A 26,920-nucleotide genomic window follows, 5' to 3' on the forward strand; every position below is an offset into this window, starting at 1 on the left:
GAGAGCTCTGAATGTAAGGAGCCAATGGCGGCGTTCGTCACTGCGAGGGTAGCATGTGTAGAGGCGTTTTGCTAGCGGAGTAATGCTTGGCTGGCACGGTTATATATACGAAGTGCTTTTTTAGAATGGAAATTGATCTTCATTTTAACGCAGTTTGGTATCACTCTTGTATCCCGACATCGTTTTAAAAAGGCCAGCCTATTTAGTTGCCTAGATAGTCGTAGTTTTGACTTACCGTATTGCTTGGATTTGCGTGCTAGTTCTTCTCCATGGATGATTAGAATACGTGTGTAGAGGCTTAAGTGCTGTGAGGACATCATGTTGGAGGCTTAATGGATTTTTTACAACACTCAAAAAGAATTAAAATAGAATTTAATACTTCCTCTCACCCCCTCCCTTGCCAATTTCTATATGGAAGATTTCGAAAAACGCGCCATAGACTCAGCCCCACTCCAACCTTCTATCTGGCTAAGATATGTAGATGATGTGTTCTCTATTTGGCCTCATTGCCCAGACACGTTAGACTCCTTCCTCAGTCATCTCAATAGTCTACATCCAAGAATCCAGTTCACTATGGAAAAGGAAAAGAACAATTGTTTACCCTTCCTAGACACCTTAGTCACACGGCTGCCTAATGATACACTTACCTTCACCGTATACAGAAAACCCACACACACAGGCAGATACATTCACAAACTCTCCCACCACCCTCAACAATATGGCATTATTAAAATTCTTACCAAGAGAGCCCACAATCTTTGTTCCAGTGGAACCGCCCTCACTACTGAGCTTAACCACATACACAGCACTTTCCTCTCCAATGGCTACAGCGATCACAGTATCAAAAAAATAATCAACTCCTCCCCCATTCCCCGTCAACAAGATTTTAAAAATGCCATCACCATACCCTACATCCATGGCACATCCGAAAAAATAGCCAAGATACTAAAACAGTACAATCTACACACAGCATATAAGCCCCACCGCAAACTGGCTACCCTTATCCGTTCTACGAAAGAGCAGCTTCCTCCTCTCTCTCTGCCTGGAGTTTACAAAGTACCCTGTTCCTGTAAGCTGGCATACTTTGGACAGACAGGCAATCAGCATCCATCCGTCTAGAGGAACACAAGTCTTACATCTTCAAACACAACTATGGCCATTCAGGCTTGGGTGACCATGTTTTGGACACCACCCACAGGGTATCATGGAAGAAAACCACCATGCTCCACCACAGCAAATTCAAGAAAGAGAGACTTTTCTTAGAAGCAGCAGCAGCTCTCAAAAACCAACCAAATCTCAATAAATATGGTTGCATTAAGCTTCCGAAGATTTGGGAAACACTCATCATCAGAGTTCCCATCTTACATTCCAGGCCACCTACTACTGCCCTTAGAGGGCGCTCTATCTAGATAGGACTTTAGTGTCACCCACGTGGTTGGGCTTAGTATTGTTTGTTATTTGTGTATATGTTACATTAATTGTTTTTGTAATCCCCGTAGATGTCCTAGTGACTAGGACGAAATATAGGAAGTATTAAATTCTATTTTAATTCTTTTTGAGTGTTGTAAAAAATCCATTAAGCCTCCAACATGATGTCCTCACAGCACTTAAGCCTCTACACACGTAAGTTATTACAAGTTGTTACATTGTAGCAATGCATCAGGGGATCGAATATTGAAACACCTCCTAGTAAATCGATCTATAAGACCACGTGCTCAAAAAGGCAAAGATCTAAAACAGCTGCTACATTGGATGGCCAATACAAAGGCCTGGGTAACAACTGCTGTATTTACTAAAATGTTCAATAATTGCTTTGTACCAGAAGTGGAAACATATATGAAGCAAACATTTTAAAAATTTATGGAATTTACAACCATGTTAAAAACACTTTTTTATTATCCTGACGTTTCAATCTTCACATCAAGATCATCATCTGGAGCATATAAGACAAGGTGAGTTACATTATTAACTGTAAGCTAAAGAAAGAATGATTTGATCACATTATTCTACTGGCATGACCTCTAGTGAAAAAAAAAAAAAAAATACATCAAGCAAATTCTATTTACAATGACAGGAATAAACATTCTTTCAGATGGTTTTCTTTCAGCAACAATGATGTCCTATTTTTAGTATTACAATTCTTATTTTTGCTTTTAAGATACTGGATTTTCTACAGTCCTGTTTATAGTTGTTCTTAGTGAGGAACGTTCCGTGGGTCGAATTATACCTTCCATATGTCTGGGATTTTTAGACCATCATTATTGTTGTTCAGATTGGGGTGGTTGATAATAATCTCACATGCTTCCGTAAATTTCTGTTCATACCATGTTTTAGTGCGATGTAGACAGCTAGTGCTTTTCCAGTCAACTCCGTGTAAAGAATTCAGGGCATGATCAGAAAGGCCAGCTTCACCATAATTATTATATTTAATGTGTCGTTTATGTTCTTTTTGTCTGATAGGAATTGTGCGTCCTGTTTCTCCTATATATGGTATGTTGCAAGTACAGTAAATCCGGTATACTCCAGGGTGAGCTAGTGGAGAGAAGTGGGTCTTCGGATGAGTTGAGTAAGCTTTTTAATTTTGCAGGAGGTTTAAAGGTGGCTTTGAGGTTGTATTTTCGTAGTACTCTGTTTATTTTGTCTGATGTTCCTTTAATGTAGGGAATGGTTACAATTTTACTGTAGTCTGGTTTGTCTTTGTTTTGTATTGAGGTTTTGTAGAGAATTTTGTTAATAGTGTTTTGGCTATATCCATTTTTTTGGAAAGTATTAAAGATAATTTTAAATTCATCTTTTAGTGCCTGTTCGTTGGAATTGATTGTCAGCGCCCTGTTTTTTTATCGTGTTGATGACACCTAGTTTTTGTGTTGGGTGGTGGTAGGAGTTTATGTGTATATATTGTCCCGTATGAGTCTGTTTCCGGTTTGTCCCGTATGAGTCTGTTTCCGGTAAACAGTGAAGGAAAGATTGCTAGAGGGAAGACGTGTGGGATTACCAGAGGGAATATTAAATATAATAATTATGGTGAAGCTAGTCTTTCTGATCATGCCCTGAATTCCTTACACGGAGTTGACTGGAAAAGCACTAGCTGTCTACATCGCAATAAAACATGGTATGAACAGAAATTTAAGGAAGCATGTGAGATTATTATCAACCACCCCCAATCTGAACAATAATGATGGTCTAAAAATCCCAAACATATGGAAGGTATATATTCGACCCACGGAACGTTCCTCACTAAGAACAACTATAAACAGGACTGTAGAAAATCTAGTATCTTAAAAGCAAAAATAAGAATTGTAATACTAAAAATATTACATCATTGTTTCTAAAAGAAAAACCATCTGAAAGAATGTTTATTCCTGTCATCGTAAATAGAATTTAGCTTCATGTAATTTTTTTTTTCTTTTTTCACTAGAGGTCATGCAAGTAGAATAACATGTGATCAAATCATGGTTTCTTTAGCTTAAAGTTAATAATGTAACTCAGCTTGTCTTGTATATTGATGTATGCTCCAGATGATGATCTTGATGTGAAGATTGAAACGTCGGGATAATAAAAAAGCATTTTTAACACGGTTGTAAATTCCATAAATTTTTAAAATGAATGCTGATCACCGTGTAACTCTAAAAGAAAGGATTACAATAATTCATGGAGATTCGACCCACAAGTGATGCAATCAATACAGTAAGCTGAAGATTCAAGTTTCAAATTTGATCAATTGACTGGCTTGGAGAAAGCACTTCTCAGAGAACAGATCCAAGCTACCAGAAAGAACCTAGCGGCAACACAAAACCAGCTACTAAAAGAAAAAACTGAACTTTCAAGCTACGTAAACGAAGATATCTGGATGATCCTAGAAAAAATTACGGATAACACAGCAAACCAAATCCTCCAAACGAATAAAGGAAACCTAATTTCCAAATTCCAAAGAACGACAAAACTAGCTGCCATATTCAAAGTTCGTCACAGTGAACAACAACAACCAACCAGAAGCAAGAAACAACAGGAGCCACCAATCACCCACAGGTATCGATAACATAGTCAACCTATCTAACCACTCTCTAAACAAAGATGATATCTCTATACTTAACAAAGGTTTAAATTTTGCTATAGCACCGAAATCAATAAACACACTTGAATTTATATGTAATATTGAAAGAGGCCTAAGATTCATCCCTAATAACATAGCAGACAAAATACATTTAGAAATTGCCAACATTTTAAATCCTAACAAAACAATAACAAGCAACATTACTTAACACGAATTAATAGCGATAAAATCACTTAAAACAAATCCTAACAGTAATAACCAGAGCCGATAAAGGAAATGCCACCATTATTTTAAACCATACCACTTTTGTAGAAAAAATGACACATTAAATATAATAATTATGGTGAAGCTGGCCTTTCTGATCATGCCCTGAATTCCTTACAGAGAGTTGACTGAAAAAGCACTAGCTGTCTACATTGCACTAAAACATGGTATGAACAGAAATTTAAGGAAGCATGTGAGATTATTATCAACCACCCCCAATCTGAACAATAATGATGGTCTAAAAATCCTAAACATGTGGAAGGTATATATTCGACCCACGGAACGTTCCTAACTAAGAACAACTATAAACAGGACTGAAGAAAATCCAGTATCTTAAAAGCAAAAATAAAAATTGTAATACTAAAAACAGGACATCACTGTTTCTGAAAGAATACCATCTGAAAGAATGTTTATTCTTGTCATTGTAAATAGAATTTAGCTTGATGTATTTTTTTTTTTTTATCACTAGAGGTCATACCAGTAGAATAATGTGATCAAATCATTCTTTCTTTAGCTTACAGTTAATAATGTAACTCAGCTTGTCTTGTATATTGATGTATGCTCCAGATGATGATCTTGATGTGAAGATCAAAACGTCGGGATAATAAAAAAGTGTTTTTAACATGGTTAGAAATTCCATAAATTTTTAAAATGAATGCTGATCACCATATAGCTCTAAAAGAAAGGAATATATGAAGCAAACAGTGCAATCATTCAAACATGTACATTATCAGCTGAAATCATTACTTTGGTACAAGAAATTGTTAGAGAAGGTTTTGATACATTTAGCCAGAATGATGTAGACCAGTGGTTCTCAAACTGTGGGGCACAGCATGCTTTCCTACAGATAAAAATTAAAACTATCTTAAATCAGTTTTAAAAATAACAACAATAAAAATACAGAAAGAAAAACTTTTGATGATACAGGTTTTAATCATCATGAATTTCAAAATAACTAATAATTATTTTCTTCACTTGCACTTATAAATGTGTGCGCCAGAGGCAGTGTTGATAGTTCGGCAGCAGTCACATCCTCTTACAGGCAGCACTATACACATGCAGCTGAAAGCAGCGACTTAATGACATTAGGCCTAATATTGTGATACTTTAATTATTCTGTGTCAAAAACTGTTAAATAGTATGTAGATAACACAAAATAAACTGAATAAAAGTCGAACTTAGTATGTCTTCTATTTTGATAAATAAAACCGGTGTGTGTGTGTGAGGGGGGGGGGGTGTCTTACACCTGATTTAATATCAAACCATCTTCCTGTATACTCTTCAGTAACAAACAAATTTGTAACTTAAATTCCATTTACACCATTACACCATACAGATTTAGTTTTTTGAAAAGCTTTTCTCCTTAGGAATTTATCATGTGTCCTTTCTTAAATACAAAGGTTATTTCAAAAGTTCTGTATACCATATGTTTGTGGTCAGTGAGATAATAACTTCTAACCTTCCTATCAGTGACAATTCATACTGAATAAAAACATTGTGTTCATTATGGCTTATCTGGTATGAACTACAATTAATAAACATCAAGGAAAAAAATTAAGAAAAATTTTTTAATTGACCAGTTTCTTACCTTACTGCATACTTTTCATCTCTTGAGAGGAGAACGAGGCTGTTTGGCAACATTTTTTAGAAAGGTATGAAGACAACTTTTAAGTTGTACTGTTTAAGCACTTCTGATATCAGTGACATTTTTTATTTAAGGCAAAGAAACTGCACCTCTTTTCGCACAATATCTACACTACACCATCTACTGCTACTGGCCACCACTTTGTATTTTTATTTGTTAGTGCTCTCTGATCAATTTGCCTGTTATGCAGAACAAAAAAAAAGAATCTGAGTTTCTGGAAGAAACCATCTGCTACTTCAATATGAGATTGGCTAAATTACCTTCAACTGAAAAAAAGCCTACAAGAAGTTTTCACTCTTCACAATGAGCATCAAACCAACTAAAGGGCACATGATCCGTCATTCTTCCAACTGCACTAGAGGCACTAATAATATAATCAACAAGTTTTTTCTTGTTCTGAGTGTGTTATCTCCACATGGATTTTTATTTGGCGAGTTTAAAAAGTACAATTGTGAATAAGTGATGAATCACCAATCCATGTGTTTTAACGGACTTAGTGAGAGTGAGAGGATTACTGATACTAAGTATGATGAATAATATTCACAGAAATATACACCCCAAACTCTCCTCACTTCTAGGCACAACAAGAATAGTCTGTAAGAGTAGATAGTTTGTTCTAGCAAATGTCTTTTATTACATCATTGCATATATGGGACTTTGGTTGAGATGTTTCAGTAGTAGGTAGTTTTAATGAGTTAGTGTTCTATAATGGTGTTTGCTATAATAAGAGTCAAGTGTACATAGAAAATACATGTACCACTTCAAGATGTAAGAAAAGTATTTTCTGCAGTTGGACAGGTTTTCAATTTGGATGAACTTAAGAAGCAAAATGACATGTGGATCTTCACAGATGATAAGGGAGTGGTACATATGATATCACTAAATGATTAAAGTTGTGTGAAGTTAACCCAAAATAAAGAAATCTGACTTTGTCTAGAGATTTGAGTAATAATAATCAAAGACCTCCCCCCCTTCCCATGAGAAATAAGGCATGACTGAATTTCCTAAGCATTAAGGTTAACAAGGTTATCAGATGTTCCCACTGAAGATCACTATTTAAAGTTTTAGACAAAGATATTCTAGAATTGTTTAATTTTGTAGTGCATGGTTTGTCAAGTAATAAGCACAACGGAGTCATCAGAAAAGCTGTAAATTGGATTTACAGATGAAAAAAAAAAAACATAGTACTCTGGTATCCTAGAACTAATTGCAAAGGCTGAGGATAAAGATCCATCCACCATCATCACCTGTATACTGTGCAACAAGAAAGTGAGCAACTCAGTTGTAAAAGACAGGATATGATTCACAAGACTGGAGATCTTCATGCCAAACCCAGTCAACTGAATATATAAAAGGGATGGTCTCAATAATATCCCAGACAGAAATTTTTATAGCGAAACTACTAACAGTATCATAACTATGTAGGAGCTCTGAAAACATATTCATTTATTTATTATTAGTAAAGAGATTTCCTGTTAGCATCAACCGATTTCTCTATTATTTTAGAAAAGGCTGACGAAGTAAGGACAACAGAGTGCTAAAAGGACTAATTTCCAAACTGCAGGATAAATAGCATTTTAATAGAAGAGGATAAAAAGTAGCGCATAGTATCAGAATAACTAACAAAATTTCCTTCATGCTAGGACACTGTTTGTATTCAGGCTGAATAAGATTCTTGTGGTGACATTTTTAAGAATAATTAAAATAACCAGAGAGTGTTGTGTGCCAAAGTACAGAAGGAGAACTTTATGCAAGTGTTGAAGGAAAAGACAGAAAACTGCTTTCTTAGTAATTATGGACAGAATGCAAGTTTTCTGCTTTAGAAAGGATTCAATGAGTAGTAACATAAGGATTATTTGATATAAAGATTTGTTTCTTTTCTTAGGAAGAGTATATTAGCTCTAATTTCTAAGAAGCATAAATAAGTACTGAGCATATACCTGAATACATAGACCAATACCAGTGAAATGCATTTTGACCAGACCCCCTCAAAACCAATCCACCCATCCGTATATACACACACAAAAGCAATCACACAAAATGATTTAGCTCTCCTTGAGTTTTTAATTCAGAATTTCTTAATTTACTTTTTTTGTTTAAATAAAGACAGTTTTCCAGTCTGATAGTTATTGAAGAACTAACTCTTACTTTATTTCTCAAATCCATGTAACATATTTTATGCCACTATGTTTAGATGGAATGACCAAGTAAGGAAAACAGGGTTAATTATTTTGCAGTCATTTGCATATCAGTAAAGTCACAATCTAAACTGTCAAAATATTTACACAATGATGACAGCAGGTTGAAATTCAATGACAGATAAGATTTTCATTAGATGTGGGAGATAAAATGACTTAAGAATATAAGCCAATAAATACTGATAATTATGCAGTATCTGCAAATCATCTTTTTTTGCGTTAAAAGAATGACAGATTTAAAAATATAAAGTGTTGATGTTAAGACACGATTTTGACTTAGTGTCCAAAAAATACAGTGAAGGTGTTACTACATTTTTACATAGTATTGGAGTTATTAATACATACCTAAGTGGTCTTTGTCACCAACAGTAGACATCACTGGAAAACTTCCCAGAATAACACACCCAATACATCATGAATATCTAAAATAGCACTACATATTAGTGAACTTAAATGTTTCCTATTCACTAGGTAAATGACTGAAAATGCATTGCACTGCAGTGAACACTGAAAGCCATTAACATTTGATCAGCAAGTCGGAGTGACTTCCAACAACTGTAAAAACTCCACTTACAGCCATTTTATATCCATTGACAGCTGACCAACAGCTTTCTATGATATAATGTGGGAAAAAAAAAAAAAAAAAAAGGTATTAGTATGAAACATGTTTGAAGATGATATCATTTTAATGTTGCTAACACTTTTTTTTAAAAAAATCTGTCAGTCCTCTGGACAGAGAACTGAAAAAAACAGGGATATTAGGAGGTACGAGGGAAAGGTTGATACCACAGAGCACAATATTCTTCGATATCATAAATGTAAATAACTAATCATTTTTAAACAAAAAAAAAAAAAAATAATAATAAAAGGTGTGTGTATATATATCTTTTTGTGTGTAGAAGATATATAAAAGGATATATAGTTGTTAGCCAATGAGTGGTATATTTTCAAAATGATATTCTTTTACTTCATTTATCAAGTTACAATCAAATTACTTTAGTGATGACATTCCATGAATGTCATCACTAAAGTATGAAACACAAAACTAAAAATTATTATTAAAATGGATATAACAAATTGCAAAATATTCCCATTTTTCCATAAATGGTTTATAATCTTGCATTTCTGTAGTGCAGTTAGAACAACAATGTAATTAGATTAAAAAAAAAAGACCCAAGTTTGAAGTTCACTAGAACATAAGGAACCTTTATAAAGGACTTTTAAAGGCTAGTCAATCAGTCTTACAGAAGTTTCAGGATTTCGTTCCTAGTAACCCAACCTCTCTAATCACCCCCCCCACACACACACCAATATGGGCATAAGTTGCTAAAACATAAGAGGTGACTGTCCAAATACACAAATGAATGAGTGGTCCAAAATCTTAAAGGCAATATTATAAGTTAATTATGAATATAAAAAAAATGAAATAACAATATTGGCTTCCTATAATATTTGAAAATGATAAATGATAATTTTATGTTTTGCATATATTACACATTACCTGAATTAAACGAACAGCTTCTGCTAACATTGGTGCAAGGATACGAGTGGTATAAAAGCCTGGTCCATCTTTTACAGTGATGACTACTTTGCCCTGTTTTAGACCAAGCTGAACAGCAGCAGCTGCTGTATCATTTGATGTCTTCTCTGTGGTAATTATTTCTAGAAGTTGCATCTTATCCACAGGTGAGAAGTAGTGCATTCCAACCACCTGAATTTAATGCAAATCAATACCACTGCAGAATAAATACATATTCAAAAACAAAGTAATCAAGTAAAATAAAGCAGATTAGAGAAAATTCATTTCTTATTATTCTGCAAATATTTTTTATATTTGCAGAGTAGAAAAATAGCATTCAGATGTAAATAAATAAATTTTAATCAAAACAAAGAAATATCTCTCTCTCCTACTGATTTTTCTACGTAAACATTCTTTAACTTGAACATGCTTTTATTTATGTAAATATTTATTATTTTTTTCCTTCCTTTTTTTTTTGTATTCATGTATGAATAAATTTCTATATGGATGACAATTCCTACATCCAATGGTCTGTAGTAATCACATTTATGTTTTTTGAGAAATAGGACAAATTAATATATTTTCAAAATTTATATACAATTTGAGTGAGCACTCAGTTATCCAGATCTTAACTATCCAAATCCTCCTATAACCATTCCTTTAGTGCAGTGTTTTTCAAACTTCAGATATCTGCAGACCTCTTCTTAAATTTTCATTATTACCAAGTACCCCTTAATTAATTAATTAAAAAATAAATTAATTTATTAAAACGAATAAATTAATTAAAATTAATTTAAAATATTAAAAAATTAAATATCTATTTTATTTGAATTTATATGTTCATGTAAACAAAAAAATATGATTTATTTTTTAATAGAACAAACTTTATAAAAGATACTATAAAGTTTTACTTACTTGAAATAATTTATCATCAATGAGAGGAGTGAAATTGCTTATGGTGAGATAAAATTTCAGCAAAATCTGGCTCTATAGTTGTTAATTTCAATCTCAGATGTGCTTCGACATCTATAATGCGATTCCTCTTCTTCGTCTTAATATCTACAAGGGCTGAAAATCCAACTTCGCACAGATATGAACTTGGAAATAGAAAAATGAACCTTAGAGCTTTATCTGTTAATTCAGGAAATTCATTCTGTATTTGTAGCCAAAATGATGATAACATATTCTTGCTGTATTTATTTTTTAGGAAACCATCAGAAGTTAGTTCTAAAAGTTGTTCTTCTTCTATTGACGATAGACCCTTTGGCATAAATTTGTTTTTATTGAAAGGGTATCTTATCCACTCAATATTAATTCCAATTTTGGGAAATACTTTTCTAGATTCATTTGTAAGCTTTTTAAATGCTGCATGATAGTAATTTTCACATCATCATCAAATTTGTTCATTTGAACTTGCGAGCAATTCATGAAGCGATGGAAATGCATCAAATTCTCCATTACCAACCCGCTTTTGCCAACATGGCATTCACTTTATCATGGACATGAAATATAGAAATTTCCTTGCCTTGTAAAGATAAATTAAGACTATTTAATACAGTAAATATATCTGCCAGGTATGCTAATTGACTGAGCCATTTCCAATTATGTAAATGCTTTTTCAATTTCAATTCAAACTTTTCATCAAGAAAAACTCGTAGTTCATTCCGAAGTTCAAATAAACGAGTAAGGACTTTTCTACAAGAAAGCCAACGAACATCGGTATAAAAAAAAAGTTGTGTATAGTTGCTTCCCATTTCTTTGCAAAGCTGAGAGAAAAGTCTGGCGTTTAGAGGATGGCCTTTAATATAATTTATGATTTTTACAGCTTCATCAAGAACTCTTCTAAGGTCTGTAGACATCATATGTGTAGCCAAAGCCTCCCTGTGTATGCAGCAGTGTGTCGACTTTGCATTTGGTGCAACAGCTTGAATCTTTGAAACAAGCCCTTTTTTAGATCCGACCATGGATTTCGCTCCGTCTGTGCTTATTCCAACACAACTTTTCCAATCAAACTTATTTTGATGCATAAAGGTATTTATACTGTTGAATATTTCTTCTTCTGTTGTATGTTCTGGCAAGGGTTGGCAATATAAAAAGTAGTCATGAATTTTTAATTTTTTTCGTACCTAATGAACACTAGAAGATTTGCAAAATTTGTAACGTCGGTGGATTCATCTACCTGCAACACATAATAATGACTCTTACGTATATCGGATAACAATGTTTGTTTTATATTTTCAGCCACTTCAGTAATTATTCGATGAACGGTACTATTTGAAAGGCAAATCGAATCAAAAGATCTTTTTGCATAATCTCCGATCATAATTTCCGCTATTATTTTTGCTGCAGGCTTGACCAAAGTTTCACCAATTGTTTCCGTTGCACCACTTTTTTGCTATTAATAGTGACACATGATATGAAGCTTCTAAAGACTTCATGTTTTCACCTCCTGACACGATCAACATCACTTTTAAATTTTTTAGTTTATTTTGAAAAAATTCGACAGGTTTGTCCTTGCATTCATTATGTTTCGATTCAAAATGGCGATTTAAATTACATGGTTTCATGCTTTCATTTTTTAAAGTTTCACCGCAAATTACACATAATGGAATAGGTTCCTCTTCATTTCCTGTCCATGAAAATCCACAGTTCAAGTAATTTATATCGTACTTACAAAGTTTTCTCATCTTCTTCCTAGTTGGTTCTTTAGAGATGTCAAGATGACACACACTTATCAATTTCACTTGATCCAGATACAATATCAACATTTTCTTGTTGCTGACAGCTACTTATATCTACTATGTTCCTCTCTTTTGCGCATTTTAAAAATCCAGTCTTTAACCAGTGATCCATAATTAAGAATTTGAAAGCTAAAAAAAAATTACCATATTTAACTAACGGTCCTTCAACAAACGGCTAGTGAAAGCAGAACTCAAAACAGACAGCAATAGTAAGCCAGTAGAGATAAAGCAGCTATGAAGACGTTCATATGATTGGTGCAGTATTAACAAAAGATCACGCTACTAATTGACAAAGGCAAGCCGAAAGTTCAGTTGAAATGCTAATTCTCTTCAACCAAATTCCTTATATCTGAAACACATTTACTATATATTTCTTAGTTTTAACACGTTCACTCAAACAAAACATATGTTGCCAGTGCACCATGTGGTTTTGATTGTCTACTACACAGCATTTTATGTTGGAGGGGTCATGCGATTCATTAGTTCCATTTTTATCCCAGTTCTTTCTAATTGCACTGTTTGTTGAGAAACATATTACACAGCCTGCAGATGTCTGTACACCTAACTCCATGATACAATAGGAATGTTTTACGATCTCAAACTTAAATTTTATTCCATGCGTTAATGATGCATAGCCGAAAATTGCCACAGACCCCCTAAAGACCTTTTGCGGAAATTTTGTTTGAGAAACACTGCTTTAGTGGGATAGAATGTCATCTTACTGGTACAGCAGCACTACATAACTGTATACATCTAATTAATTGACCAGCCACTGGATTCTTCCATACTACTGGATAATTGAGAGATCACTGTATCTAATCTAGTAGTTATGATGTTGCAATATTAATAGAAGGCACTGAATATTATGAAATTATATATTTTAGTCTCTGTAGTATAGTAGAAAAATGATGCAACATACACATGATGGGATTAGGAACCTTTACGACCCCCCCCCCTCACTGAGTTAGCCAGTCTCATATGGAGTGAGCACAAAACAGGAAAACTTGTCACAGAACGTACAATTAGTTTGCAAGATGAAATGTAGAGTAAACTCTCATGATGTATCCTGGGATATTATAGAGGTGCCACATAATATAATAATAATAACAATATGCTTAGAGATTTTTGCAGAGTTTGCAATGATTGTAAAAGAGGAAATCAGTTTAAGGAATGAAAGAAAGTGTGCACTGTTGAGGTGAAGTACATTTTTTGTAGGATATCATCTTCTCAGGGACTGCATGAAAAGAACAAAAGGAAAGATGAACATGCAGTACTGAAGAAAGGAAAGATCACTGTGCAATATTTATATGATGTTCGACTGACCTAGTATGTGAACTCAAGGGGGGGGAAGAAAGAGAGAAAGATAAACTAATGATAAACTGAAATTGCAGAGCATTTTTTGGGTATAACTGTGGAACTGAACTTGGAGTGAGAATGGTTAAATTTAAGAAATTAATAGATTTATTAATGGCTTTTCTTCATCAATGAAGACTCATATCTGTAAAAGTAAATAATTATAAAATTCAGCAAAATGGTAAAGACTATCCTAGAAGGAACTGATATTTATATTGAAAGCAATATAAAGGATTCTTCTTTATCTAATTTCAATTGTTCTATTCAAATCGAAACATCAACAGGCTTAAACATAGAGAAAATTAAAAAATTTTTTTGATCTAGTCCTTCTGTTGATTTTTTTCTTTAGTATTAATTTTTTAAGCCACTTAAAAGAATTTGTAACTAACACAGTAAAAATCAGCAATATTGCAAGACAGCTGTGACAGTAATTTAATTTGCTGTAAATGCAATGTAGTTCAGTATTAGGCAGAATTCTTGAAGTATTTCACGAACTCATAATAACACTGATTAATAGTGATTCAAAATGAATAAACAGACAAATAAATAAATAAATAAATAAAACAAAACCTTTTCTGGTCTTCTGCTAGCTTCGGCAATTTTTGTTATTGGAAGAGCAGATGTATTTGAGGCAAAAATACAGTCATTTGAAACTCTCTTCTCCACTTCTTGCAATACTTTATGCTTAATTGCTAGGTCTTCAAATACTGCTTCTATAACCATGTCCACATTTTCAAAATTTCTATAGTCCAGTGATGTTTGAAGATTAGAGAGGAAACGATCTTTCTCAAAACTACAAAAAAATAGAAAAAAAAAAGGAAAAAAAAATTTTGGACCAATGATTTGAGTAATGTGAAAAATATTTCTATCATTTATAAATAAATAAAATGATCACATATTATTATCTGAGACCTCCAGGGAGTCAAGGACTCATTGAGAGAGACTATAAATTATCCAAATCAGCTGTCATACCTTCCCTTAAATTCATTCCCACTAGATGCACTCACTACACCTCAAGACAAACTATTCCACTGACTCGCTGCTCTGTGAGAAAAAAAACTTAGCTCATACTCCTTTCTTGACTGTGAACAAACTTAACTTCCATGGATGCCCCAGTGTTCTCTCCCCAAATATAACAAAAAATTTCATCAGATGCTATCCTATAATACCCATTCAAAACTTTATAGACCTATATCATATCACCCCCTCTTCCTCCTGTTAACCAGAGTCTGTAATCCACATACTTGCAATCTGTTCACATAATCTAATTCCCATAATCTGGATATAATCTTTGCAACTTTTCTTTGCACCCTTTCCACAGCTTCTTTATTCCCTTGAAATAAAGAATCCAGGAGACCAAATCAGCACACAATAATCCAAGTATGGTCTTATCAAAGCCTTATGAAGAAGAAGCAAAATGACTTCCTTATCCTTACATGTCAAGGTTCGCTTCAACATTGCAATTATCCCCTGAGTTACCTTTGCAACTTTTGCGATGTGACCTTTGAACTTCAAATTCCTATCCACCAATATGCCAAGATTCCTTACCTCCTCAGTTTTTTGTAGCATAACCCTGCCAATATAATATGCCCCTGGAAATCTAATCATGTCAAAATGCATAACTTTACACTTACTAACATTAAACTGACAGTCATTTTCGTTTAACCAATTTTTCAGCCTATTCAAATCATTTTGTAAGTGCTGAACATCAGTAGCATCCCTGATTGCCCTGCCTATCGTCCCATCATTGGCAAACAATTGCACATTTGATGTTAGACCCTGCCTGATGTCATTAATGTACAGAATGAACAATAATGGCCCAAGGACTGAACCCTAAGGTACACCACTGGGCACTTTAAATCTGGCAGATTCACTTCCACTGTATACCACTTTTGATATCTGTCTGTACCATCACCTGATCCAAGTTAAGAGTTTATATTCCAATCCCATATTCTCCAGTTTATGCAACAGTCTTTTGTGTGGTATCCTATTAAATGTCTTAGAAAAATCCAACATTATCATAGTGTATCCATTCCTTTCATCCAACACAGCTGTAACATTGTACTAAAAGATGAGCAAATTGCTAAAACATGACTTTGCTGTCCCTTGCAGAGTATACCTTGTTTGTATACCTATTTCTGTATGTGAGTTCTTACCAACTTCTCTAAATCTTCACTACCAAACCAGAGATAGTGATAGGTCGTAGTTCAACACATCAGTTTTTGTACCACCCTTGTACAATGGAACTGTCGTACATTCCTTCCATTCACGAGATGAGACTCAAGTTATACAAACATGTGAAAGGCCTAGCCAATTCGGTTGAACATTCCTTTAGCAAACTGGCTGATATTCCATCTGTCCCTATAGACAAATTCTTATCCATGTTACGGAACAGCTCTTCAACCTCATTTTCATGAACCTCTGACTCTTCATCCAATGTAGCAGTAGCACTGCACGCTAGGTTACATGCATTTGGTTGATATATCTTCGCAAAGCGAGCGTTCATTAATTGAATAATCTCATTAGCTTCAGACACTTGAGTACCATCTGCATTCGATTAAGTTATTCTTTCACGTTCATTCTTTCTTTTGCTTGTGACATAATGATAAAATTCTTTTGGATTACCTTTAGCTTGCATGGCCAATTTCTTTTTGTACTCTGATTTAGCTTTCTGCACAATACTTGTTACTTTTCTAGCCACAACTTTCTTGTTACTTTATATATTTCATAACTCCTTTTACCCTTATTCTCAAGATATTCTTTCCATATCATCCTCTTCTTGTAGATTTCTTGTTTAATAATGTTGCATCCATTTCACTCCCAACCTATTTATTATTCGAACACTAGGGATACATTCAGATATTGCCTCATTTAAGCACTTTTTTCAAAGATTATCAAATTCATTTAATATAAATAACCAATTCTGCCCAATACTGAAATGCTGCTTGTTGAACATGAAATCACTTATTAATTATTCAATAGCGAATGTTAAATTTAGGGATATATATTATATCGAAAAAAAGAGTACATAAGCCATTCTTATGAAATTATCATAATGCCTAGATAATAAAAGATGTTTTATTGTTTAGACAAGATTTTTCAGTTTATAAAAGAAGATGACTTCTCAGGTCCAAAAAATTATTTAATAGAAATGCCATTCTTTATATTGCTAAACCTCTTTTTGTACCCCCCACCTCCCCCACCCTTTTTTTTATATGCAATATGAGAAATATCTGTTTGGGATGTTGAAAGTTTTTTCACTTGGTTATACTACAAATTAAAGATACCAAGAAATTTTATTCTTGGTTTAAGCTTTTATTGAAGTGTAAGCAAATAAACGTTGTCCCTGAAGTAATTTCAGGACTAGGCATAATGTATATAGAGGCTGATGACTTCATATCAATTGCATTAGTGTTGTAATGGCTTAAAGAAAAAAACTAATTTCTTGGATCTGAAGAGGAAACACTTAAGATGTTTATGCTAAGAAAGACAGGTAATTAGAATTATTCTCCCCTATCCCAAAAAACAGAAATCTCATATTGCCCATAGATATGAATATTGTCAGAAGCAAGCATGAAAGAAAACAATGTTTTTTTCTTTTAAGACATAATAGAGGATATAGTCAGCATCTTCACAAATGTACCTAGAAATAACACAGTGGATCTTCTTGAAAATCCTTTCCCACCGGACATTGTAGGCATGGAAAACAATTTTTTCATTTATCAAGACAAATATTGGGAACAAAAAGAAAGACTTGCCATGGGCTCCCCCACTCTCTCTCTCTCTCCAGCTTTAGCCAACCTTTTCATGGAAAATTTTGAAACAAATGCTTTAAAAAACTATCAAAAAGACCAACAGTTTGATTATGTTATGTAGATGATATTTTCATCATTTGGCCGGGAACGGTAATTGAACTGATTGCTTTTAAAGAGTATCTAAACAATTTGGATCCAAATATAAAATTCACTATAGAACTAGAAGAACATTAAAAATTAACTTTCCTTGATATCTTTATAGAAGTAAACAAAGAAGAAAATAGGTTATCATTTTCCGTACACAGAAAACCAACTACAGCAGGAAGATTTCTTAATGCTGCCTCACACCACCATCCATTGCAAAAAATAGGCATAATTAAAACCTTGAGAGACAGAGCGGCATATCTAGAACACAGATGAAGTGAAATGAAGAATTACACTAGCTGACACAGAAACTAACACTTAATGGTTTTGAACCAAGACAATTAAAAAAATTCTTAATACAGCTCCCACAACTCGCTTATCAAAACAAGATTTCAAGAATGCAATCATATAGCGTATATCAAGGATGTCACAGACAAATTGGCTACATTGCTCTGCAAGTACAACATAAAAGTGGTTTTTCTTCCTTTACAAAAAAAAAAGATCAAGATTCCTACATTCACCAAAACCTCTGCATCATCCCATGAAAAAATCAGGCATTTATCAGATTCACTGTTCTTGTGGCATCTGTTATGTGGGCCAGAAGGGAAGGTCAGGAGATCCACATGGCTGAACATATAAAAGACGCCAAAAAAAGAAGGGAACACAAATCAGGCTTAGCATTCCACACAACTACTACTGACCATCAAGTACTCTGGCAACAGAGTACTTGATGGTCAGTAGTAGTTATGTGGAATACTAATGTTGATAAGAACTGTTTCACAAGAAAATTTAAAGAAGCTGCAAAAATGCTTAGAATCCCTACATAATGCAATAAAAATCAAGGCTTGATTTTACATCAAGTCTGGTCTGCCTTTATCAAAAATTTAACTGCCTTGGACCTCGGATATAACACCTGTGAGTCACAGAACGTGATAACAACTAGCATTTTTCCAACAAGCATACAGTAACGAACGTATCATTTTGTATTCGGGTTCTCAATTAATGAACAGTTATGAAGTTAAAAAAAGACATCTAAATGACTATTTAATTTGGTTGTTGTGTTCAACTTTTATACACCATTACCCCTGATGATGTAAGTCTTATGACAAACGAAACTTGTCGGGTTTTTTACTCTTTTATTTTTTATTGTTTAATAAACATGTGATCTCAATACCGAAAACTACCTCCAGAACATAATAGAGGAATCAGTTTTTATTATGTCCAAAATTTACAAGGTTATTGGAACCTTAATCAAAATTGTTCAGTTTACAAAAGAAGATGACTTATATCTCTGGGAATGTTGGAAGTTTTTCACTTAGTTATACTATAAATTAAAGATGCGAAGAAATTATATTCTTGGTTTAACCTCCCGTGAGAGCAAATTGCACTTCTTATCCATGTTATTCATTAGGTGTTACGGAATCATATCCAGATTTAGCTGGACGTCCATAGACGTCATGGCCTGTTGGGAGTAATCCTTTATGGAAGTGTGAGCAAACAAACAAACTTCGCACCTGAAGTAATTTCAGGATTGGGCAACCCATATATAGAAGCTAATGACGCCACATGCTTGCCTTAGTATTCCGTAATGCAAAGCACACATCCTTATGGATATGTATAATGCTATGCATTATGGGATACTAAGGCAAGTGATATGCAGTTATTAGCTTCTATATACGAGTTGCCCAATCCTGAAATTACTTCAGGTAAACTTTGTTCGCTTGCACTTGAATAAAGGATTAAACCAAGAATATAATTTCTTAGCATTTTTAATTTATCTGTTTGGTATATATTCAAACTAACTGTGGAGACAAGGCTTTTCCTCCCTTTCTAGGTAAGGCAGTAAAATAGTTATGTTTTGATGAACTGCTAGCTAGTACATCAGACCAAATGTAATACTTGGGGAAGGGAGGGGGGAGCTACCTTCATCTAGTTTTTTTTTTTTAATTGTATTTATTTATATTTTACATGTCTCTTGCACACAAAAGGTGTTAAACCTATACCAAGGCAGGCTAAGGCAAGTGATATGCAGTTATTAGTTGTTGTTTTTAGTCTTTTTTTTATCCTTTTATTTGTATTAATTTTAACATAGTCTGTAAACTTCACTTGAGACAAAATAAAAATTTTTCAGACCACTTCAGGCCTCCAAGAAATAGACCAGTGATCTCAATTTCTGGCAAAATTCATTTTTCACCTAAAGACAATTATAAACATCCATGCTCACAGTGGGATTCGAACACACAGCCTGTTGGTTGGAGAGTGGTATTGTTAATGACTTGGCTAAGAAGCTGTGGAAATGTTAACAAGGCTATACTACTGTCAGCTGTATGTTTACTTAATTCTTACTCAAAAAAAAAAAAAAAAAACCTCATATATACAAGAAAATTTCCACAGACAGTCTCAGTAAAAATCAAACTATTGATGTTTTGCATTTCTGTCACTAGCACTACATTGGTACTGTAGTGCCAGTGACAGAACTGTTGTTTATGTGTTGCTTATCAGAAGCGTTGTTTATGTTAATGGTAAATTAACATAAACAAGTATATCATCCAGGTGGTGACATTGCAGAAACGAATGTACCAGTAGATTATACGGGAATTGTGGTTAATGAAGTGGAGGTGAGTAGTCTATTGCATAACCTCAATGTCAATACATCTGTGGGATTGGATGGTATACCAGCTCGTGTTGTACGAGAAGCAGTTAAAGTATTGTCAGTACCCTTGACCATTTTGTTTAATTTGAGTCTCGGGTCTGGGTTAGTCCCAAGCGGGTGGAAAGAGGGGAAAATAGTTCCACTGCATAAAGGTGGTTCCAAGACTGCTGTTGTAAATTACCGACCGATTAGCATATCAGGAATCATTGTCAAGGTCTTAGAGAAATTAGTCAAGAAAAGAATACAGGATTGGATAGATGAAAATGGGATATTGTATGGGGGACAACATGGTTTTGTGAAGGGCAGATCATGCCTCAGTAACTTGCTCACGTTTTATAACACAGTGACGGCTGAACTGGATAGGGGTAATGGGTTTACAGTGATACTACTGGACCTTGCCAAGGCCTTTGATAGGATACCACATGGAACCCTAATCAGTAAACTGGAGCAAATGGGTATAGATATAGGGTTGGTGATATGGATAAGAGAGTGGTTGAAGGAGAGATATCAACGAGTGGTTTATTCAGGAGTGGAGTCTAAAAGACGTCTTGTGACTAGTGGAGTGCCACAGGGCTCTGTTCTTGGACCACTGCTTTTCAATTTGTTCATCAATGATATTGAAAAGGATCTGAGAGGAAGTGTTCACTTGTTTGCTGATGATGCAAAGTTGGGTAGAGCAATTGTGAGTGCACAGGATGTCAAAATTTTACAGGATGATTTGGATAGTTTGGAGGACTGGGCTAGGAAAAATGGATGTCAATTTAATGTGGCAAAGTGTAAGGTTATGCACTTTGGGGTGAAAAGAATAGCAGCAGTATATCGCATTGGTGGAACCATACTCCAGGAGATTGATGAGGCCAGGGATTTGGGAGTGTTGGTGGATAGGGAGTTGAAGTTTAGGGGGCACATTGCAAAAGTAACTAAAACAGCTCACCAAATCACTTGGCTTATGAAAATAACTTTAACATGCAGAGACGAACAAGTTGTTATTCCTCTGTATCGAGCCTTGATAAGACCCCATCTGGACTTCTGTGCCCAGCTATGGGCACCAGGGTTTCTTGGTGATGGGGAGGAAGTGGAGAGGGTCCAGAGACGAGTGACCAAGATGATAGCAGGTCTGTGGAATGAACCTTATGAGAATAGGTTGAAGATTTGTGGGTTGCAGAAATTGGACGATAGGCAGAGGAGGGGTGATATGATTGAGACATTCAAATTACTGAAGGGTTTTTATAAGATTGATCCAGAAGATATTTTTGAAAATATGACTGGTGGTGGGAGGACTAGGAGCCATGCATGGAAGCTGGGCAAGAGCGTGGTTGACAAGGGTGTTAGAGCTAGGTTCTTTACTTGGAGAGTGGTAAATGAGTGGAATAAGCTTCCAGAGTCTGTTGTGGGTGCTACGACCGTGAATGAGTTCAAGGCAAGGTATGATAGATACTGTGTGAATGTTGAATAGTTGTTCTTGACATGATGTTAGGGCCTCCCTCGATGAGTCTGTCGACTCCTTGGAGTTTCCCGGAACAATAATAATAATAATAATAAATGACAATGTTACTAGCAAAAATTTTCATATGATATAATCTGTTTCTTCTTTTTTCCATTTACTAATACTCTTTCAAGTACATCTTACATCTTTATAGAGCAAAATTGTCAAAGTTAATTTTTTTTAACACTTGATGCAGAAAATTAGGCAGATGCTTTGCTCGTACAGCATGGTGGTTGTGTGTGCTTGTAAAATCTTTTAATGTATTTAAGACTGGTATGCTGCTCTTAGTCTGGAATCTTAAAAGTATAATAATGTATTTAACAACTTGCAAAGATGTATCAATTGATAAACACTAATAAAGCAGACAATCCTGATGTGAACAATGACAAGACAAAACTGGAAAGTATACTGTGATAAAACAACCTGAAGGCTTCAAGGCATTTATTTATGAAATACTTTTGTTCAGGCTATTACTGCTACTGAGGATGAGAAAACTCTCAGAGATGTTTGGAAGGAATATGATATCTTGCATTGTGCAAAGAATCTAGATAAAGTGTGCAGTAAAATGACAGCAGAGTGTAAGAATGCTGTTGGAAAGGAGCTTCTGAAAATACGTGTTCATGTATTCACAGTATTCAATAAAAATAAAGCTTATAAGAGCCTGGTAACAAGATAGTGCTACTAATTAAAGAGTTTGAATTGAAGTTTGATGAAGATGAAATACAACAGTTAGTGGAAACTGGAAGAAGAACTCTCAAATGAAGATCTTATAGAGATAGAAGTACAGAAATCTGCAAAAGAAGAAGAAGAAAGAAAAAAAACAAGAAGTCGAGCTCCCATACAGAGTTTACAGTGAAAAAGGTGGCAAAGGAATTCTTCTATTAATAAGGTAATTCAGTTGACAGAGGAAGTGGATACTAACATGGAGAGATTTAGCAAAATTGTCAGAATGGTGCAAGTTGCAATTATTGCAAATTTTCTATAAATATGATCTCCATGCCACTTTCATATTTCTTATTAACTAGCCACCTTTATCCATTTTCCTAGGGATCAACTTCATCCTCTTGCACATCCTAGTAGATTCGTCAATATCTTGAAGAAACACCAAAAATTCCATCTGCGAAGATCTATGTGGTAAGCTGGAACTGGCAGACTATGCTCTGGATATTCCATCACACAGACTTAAATGAGAGAGGACATCTTTGCTATATAGGTCTGATATCTTGTAAAATAGTCTCTCAGAACTATAGGTCTGAGAGAACAACCTCAAGAAGCATGACCACATTAATTCAAGAAAAGATCTGGTGGAGACAGTCATTCTGAGACCAAATACAGTTTGATTTCTTCAAAGAGTGTTAGTGGAAACTGTAGAAGAAGCTCTCAAATGAAGATCTTAGAGACTTTCTTAAAAGGATTGGATACACTACAAAAATGGACTGCTGAATAACTTTATGGTTACTCAGCATGTAGAGGGCATGTTTTTTTAGTACATTACTTTTTTTAGTTACAATTTGAATTGTTTTCCATAACTATCTAGTTGTTTGTTTGTCATTATTATAATTTGTGCTTCGAAGATGATAGGTAAAAACCAGAAAAATACGAGAATTATATATATACATATTTTATTATTATTTTTTTTTTCTTGGTGTGAGTGGATAAAGGGATTTGATACACTATGATGATATCAGACTTTGCTAAGGAATTTGACAGGATACAACATGAACTACTTACTAACTTGGATAAATAATAAAATTAGTTTAATCCTTTATCCAAGTGTGAGCAAACAAAGTTTGCGCCTGAAGTATCTTCAGGACTAGGGTAAGGTGATACAACACCAGGGCAACTCGTTGCAAAGGTGGAGAAAGCTACCAACACTCCTATCTCAGTATCTCCTATAATGCAAAACACATCTCCATGCGGATATGTCTAATGTTATGCATTAAGGGAAGGGCCACTACCCAGACTAGTTTCGACCTTTATTGAGGTCTCTTCAGTGGGAGCCAGGCCCTAGTGGAGATACCAGGCAGAAGCATTAGCCGATCATCTCTACCCATAGGAGTTGCCAAATGGTGTGCCACCCTTTTTTAATAAATTACTCTGGATTTAGAGAAAGATGTTGAAAGTTTATTGTTGTTTGTTGTTGAAAGGATTAAACTAATTTTATTATATTCTAACCAAGTGAAAAATAAACTTTCAACATCTTTCTCTAAATCCAGAGTAATTTATTAAAAAAGGGTGGCACACCATTTGGCAACTCCTATGGGTAGAGATGATCTGCTAATGCTTCTGCCTGGTATCTCCACTAGGGCCTGGCTCCCACTGAAGAGACCTCAATAAAGGTCGAAACTAGTCTGGGTAGTGGCCCTTCCCTTAATGCATAACATTAGATATATCTGCATGGAGATGTGTTTTGCATTATAGGAGATACTGTGATAGGAGTGTTGGTAGCTTTCTCCACCTTTGCAACGAGTTGCCCTGGTGTTGTATCACCTTACCCTAGTCCTGAAGATACTTCAGGCGCAAACTTTGTTTGCTCACACTTGGATAAAGGATTAAACTAATTTTATTATACTCTAACCAAGTGAAAAATAAACTTTCAATAACTTGGATAAAAGTGTGACAAATGGACAGGTATCAGAGTGTAGTATATGAGGTGTGTGGGGGGGGTAAGACTCTGCCAGATTATGAAGACCAGTGGTTTTTCCTGATGCGAGTTCTTCGATCAATGTCATTTACCATATATTGCTGTATATTAGTCTATATGTCAGGAGATTGCTTGGAGTAATGAAAAACTGCAAGGGTTGGATGTTGATAGTGCATGGGAAGTAGTAAAGGAGTGTTTAAGGGAAATAATGGCAGACTGCATACCTAGAGTCAGGAGGATAAATCAATCAAGTTAGGAGTTAAATGGATGAACAGCAATATTAATCAGAAACTACAAAAAAGCAACATTTGTTTACAGAATTCAAAGAGAAAGGTGACCAGCAGGCACACAAACAATATAAAGTATAGGCCAAAAGGATGATACCAATATAGCAAGAAGAGCAAAATCAGAATATGAGAGGAAATCAGCTAGTCAAAAGATAATCACAAGTCTGCAGGATTCCCTAACTAAGTTGAACAACTGCTGTTCATAAATTTGGTATGAAAATCGGCATCAAAAAGATGAAGACAATGAAAACAGGCAGAAATCTTGAAAACACTGACTGCATCCTGAATGAATAACTTACAGAATAAGTAAAATATTTCAGCTTTTTAGGAACAATTTTTAGTGAAGATGACAAATTAAATTTGGAAATAGACATCAGAATTAGCAAAGCTGGTATGGTAGAAAATCAAATGAATAAATTTATATGGAATAAGAGAGAATCAGTCAAAATTCAAAACCAGTTGCATACAAGACAGTGTTCAAACCAATTTTAACTTATGAATCTGAGAGTTGAGTTAGAAATAAAACTCTTGATTAAAGACTGGAGGCCACAAATATGAAAGTGCTGAGAAAGATTACAGGACTGAACAGATGGCATCATTGGCAGTATCATATTAAAAATGAGGATATTAGGAAAGAATTTGACATTGTTAGAATTCAGGGATGTGTTAGCAGAGCTAATCTCAGTTGGTATGGCCACTTAAACAGAATGGGAGAGGAAAGGTTAGCAAAACGAGTGTTCTCTGCCAGGTTGGCAGGAAAACGACCCAGAGGAAGACCAAGATATAGGTGGATTGATACGGTACAATGTGCCTTAGACAATAGAAATATAAGATCTGATAATATTGGAGTCTTGACTGATTATAGATCAATTTAGAAGAAATTTTATCATTAGGAAGTTGGTAATGATGTAACTTTTATTTCATGTACTATCATAATACCCTATATCCACCTGAAGGTATATCAGAAATTTGATGATGATTCTAAAATTTTGAAATACTGGAATGCTAACAGATAACAGGTTAATTTGGAGGAAAAAATTGTCAATAGGAAGTTACTAATGACGCAACTTTCTCATGTATTATTAAAACACTTAAGGAATTGAACAACGTAGTTAAGGATATAAATTAAATTAAACTTTAATAATCCCCCACATACAAATTAGCTAAACATTTGGCCAAAGAGCTCACACACTATACTGGCAACACACCATCACACATAAAAAACTCAGCCCATTTCAAAGCCAGCATAGAAAACCTTACACTCCAACATACTGACATAATGGTCAGCTTTGATGTCTCCTCTTTATTTACAAACGTCCCACTCAAGGAAACTTTAGAGCTAATCCAAGCTAAATTTTCTCCCGATATCTCAGCCTTATTTCAGTTCACAATGAACTCAGGCTATTTCGTTTGGCAAGGAAAATTCTACAAACAAATAGAGGGGACAGCCATGGGTTCACCACTCTCCCCACCCTTGGCCAATTTCTTTATGGAGACCTTTGAAGAAAAAGCATTAGCCTCTGCCCCACAAAAACAAACCATATGGCTTCGCTACGTTGATGATGTGTTCGCTATTTGGCCACATGGCTCTGAAACAGTTCTCTCCTTAACACACTTAAACAACCAACACTCCAGAATCAATTTCACTCTAGAAAAAGAGGAAAACAACAGCCTCCCTTTCCTAGACACACTAGTCACTCGCCAGCCTAATGGAACCTTGGTTTTCTCAGTTTACAGAAAACCCACCCATACAGGCAGATACATTCACCAACAATCCCACCACCCCTCTTCACAACAATATGGAGTAGTGAAAACACTATACAACAGGGCTAAACTTATCTGTTCAAACAACTTGGCCCTAAACACCGAACTAAATCACATCCTCAACACTTTCTCAGCCAATGGCTACCCCCCCCCCCCAAAAAAATCCAAAAAATATTAGAACCTACAAACCACAGATCCCCTCCCCCCTCCACAACAAGGATTACTCTAAATCCATCACCATTCCCTACATCCGAGGCACCTCGGAAAAGATTACCAAAATCTTAAAAAAACATGACCTGACCTCCTGTTACAAACCTTACAGAAAACTGGCATCCCTTATCCGCTCCACTAAAGACCAACCACTTCCCCTAGACCTACCTGGTGTTTACCAGGTCCCTTGCAGTTGTAAACTG

At 34.8% G+C, this 26,920-nt stretch overlaps 1 protein-coding gene across 1 annotated transcript in view; it reads right to left on the minus strand.

Annotated features, from left to right (window-relative positions):
- Mtpalpha (monolysocardiolipin acyltransferase Mtpalpha) overlaps nucleotides 1-26,920 on the minus strand; it is a 255,626-nt gene that overhangs the window by 61,607 nt on the left and 167,099 nt on the right. The window contains exons 12-13 of the mRNA XM_090391226.1: nucleotides 14,345-14,567; nucleotides 9,663-9,872 (exon numbers count right to left, since the gene is read on the minus strand). Coding sequence (XP_090247352.1) covers nucleotides 9,663-9,872; nucleotides 14,345-14,567 — 433 coding nt within the window. The remainder of the gene's footprint in view (nucleotides 1-9,662; nucleotides 9,873-14,344; nucleotides 14,568-26,920) is intronic.

The sequence above is a fragment of the Typopeltis vanoorti genome, chromosome 4 (genome assembly GCF_054136105.1).
Source record: "Typopeltis vanoorti isolate ZY-2024b chromosome 4, IOZ_Tvanoo_1.0, whole genome shotgun sequence".
Classification (NCBI taxonomy): Eukaryota; Metazoa; Arthropoda; class Arachnida; order Uropygi; family Thelyphonidae; genus Typopeltis; species Typopeltis vanoorti.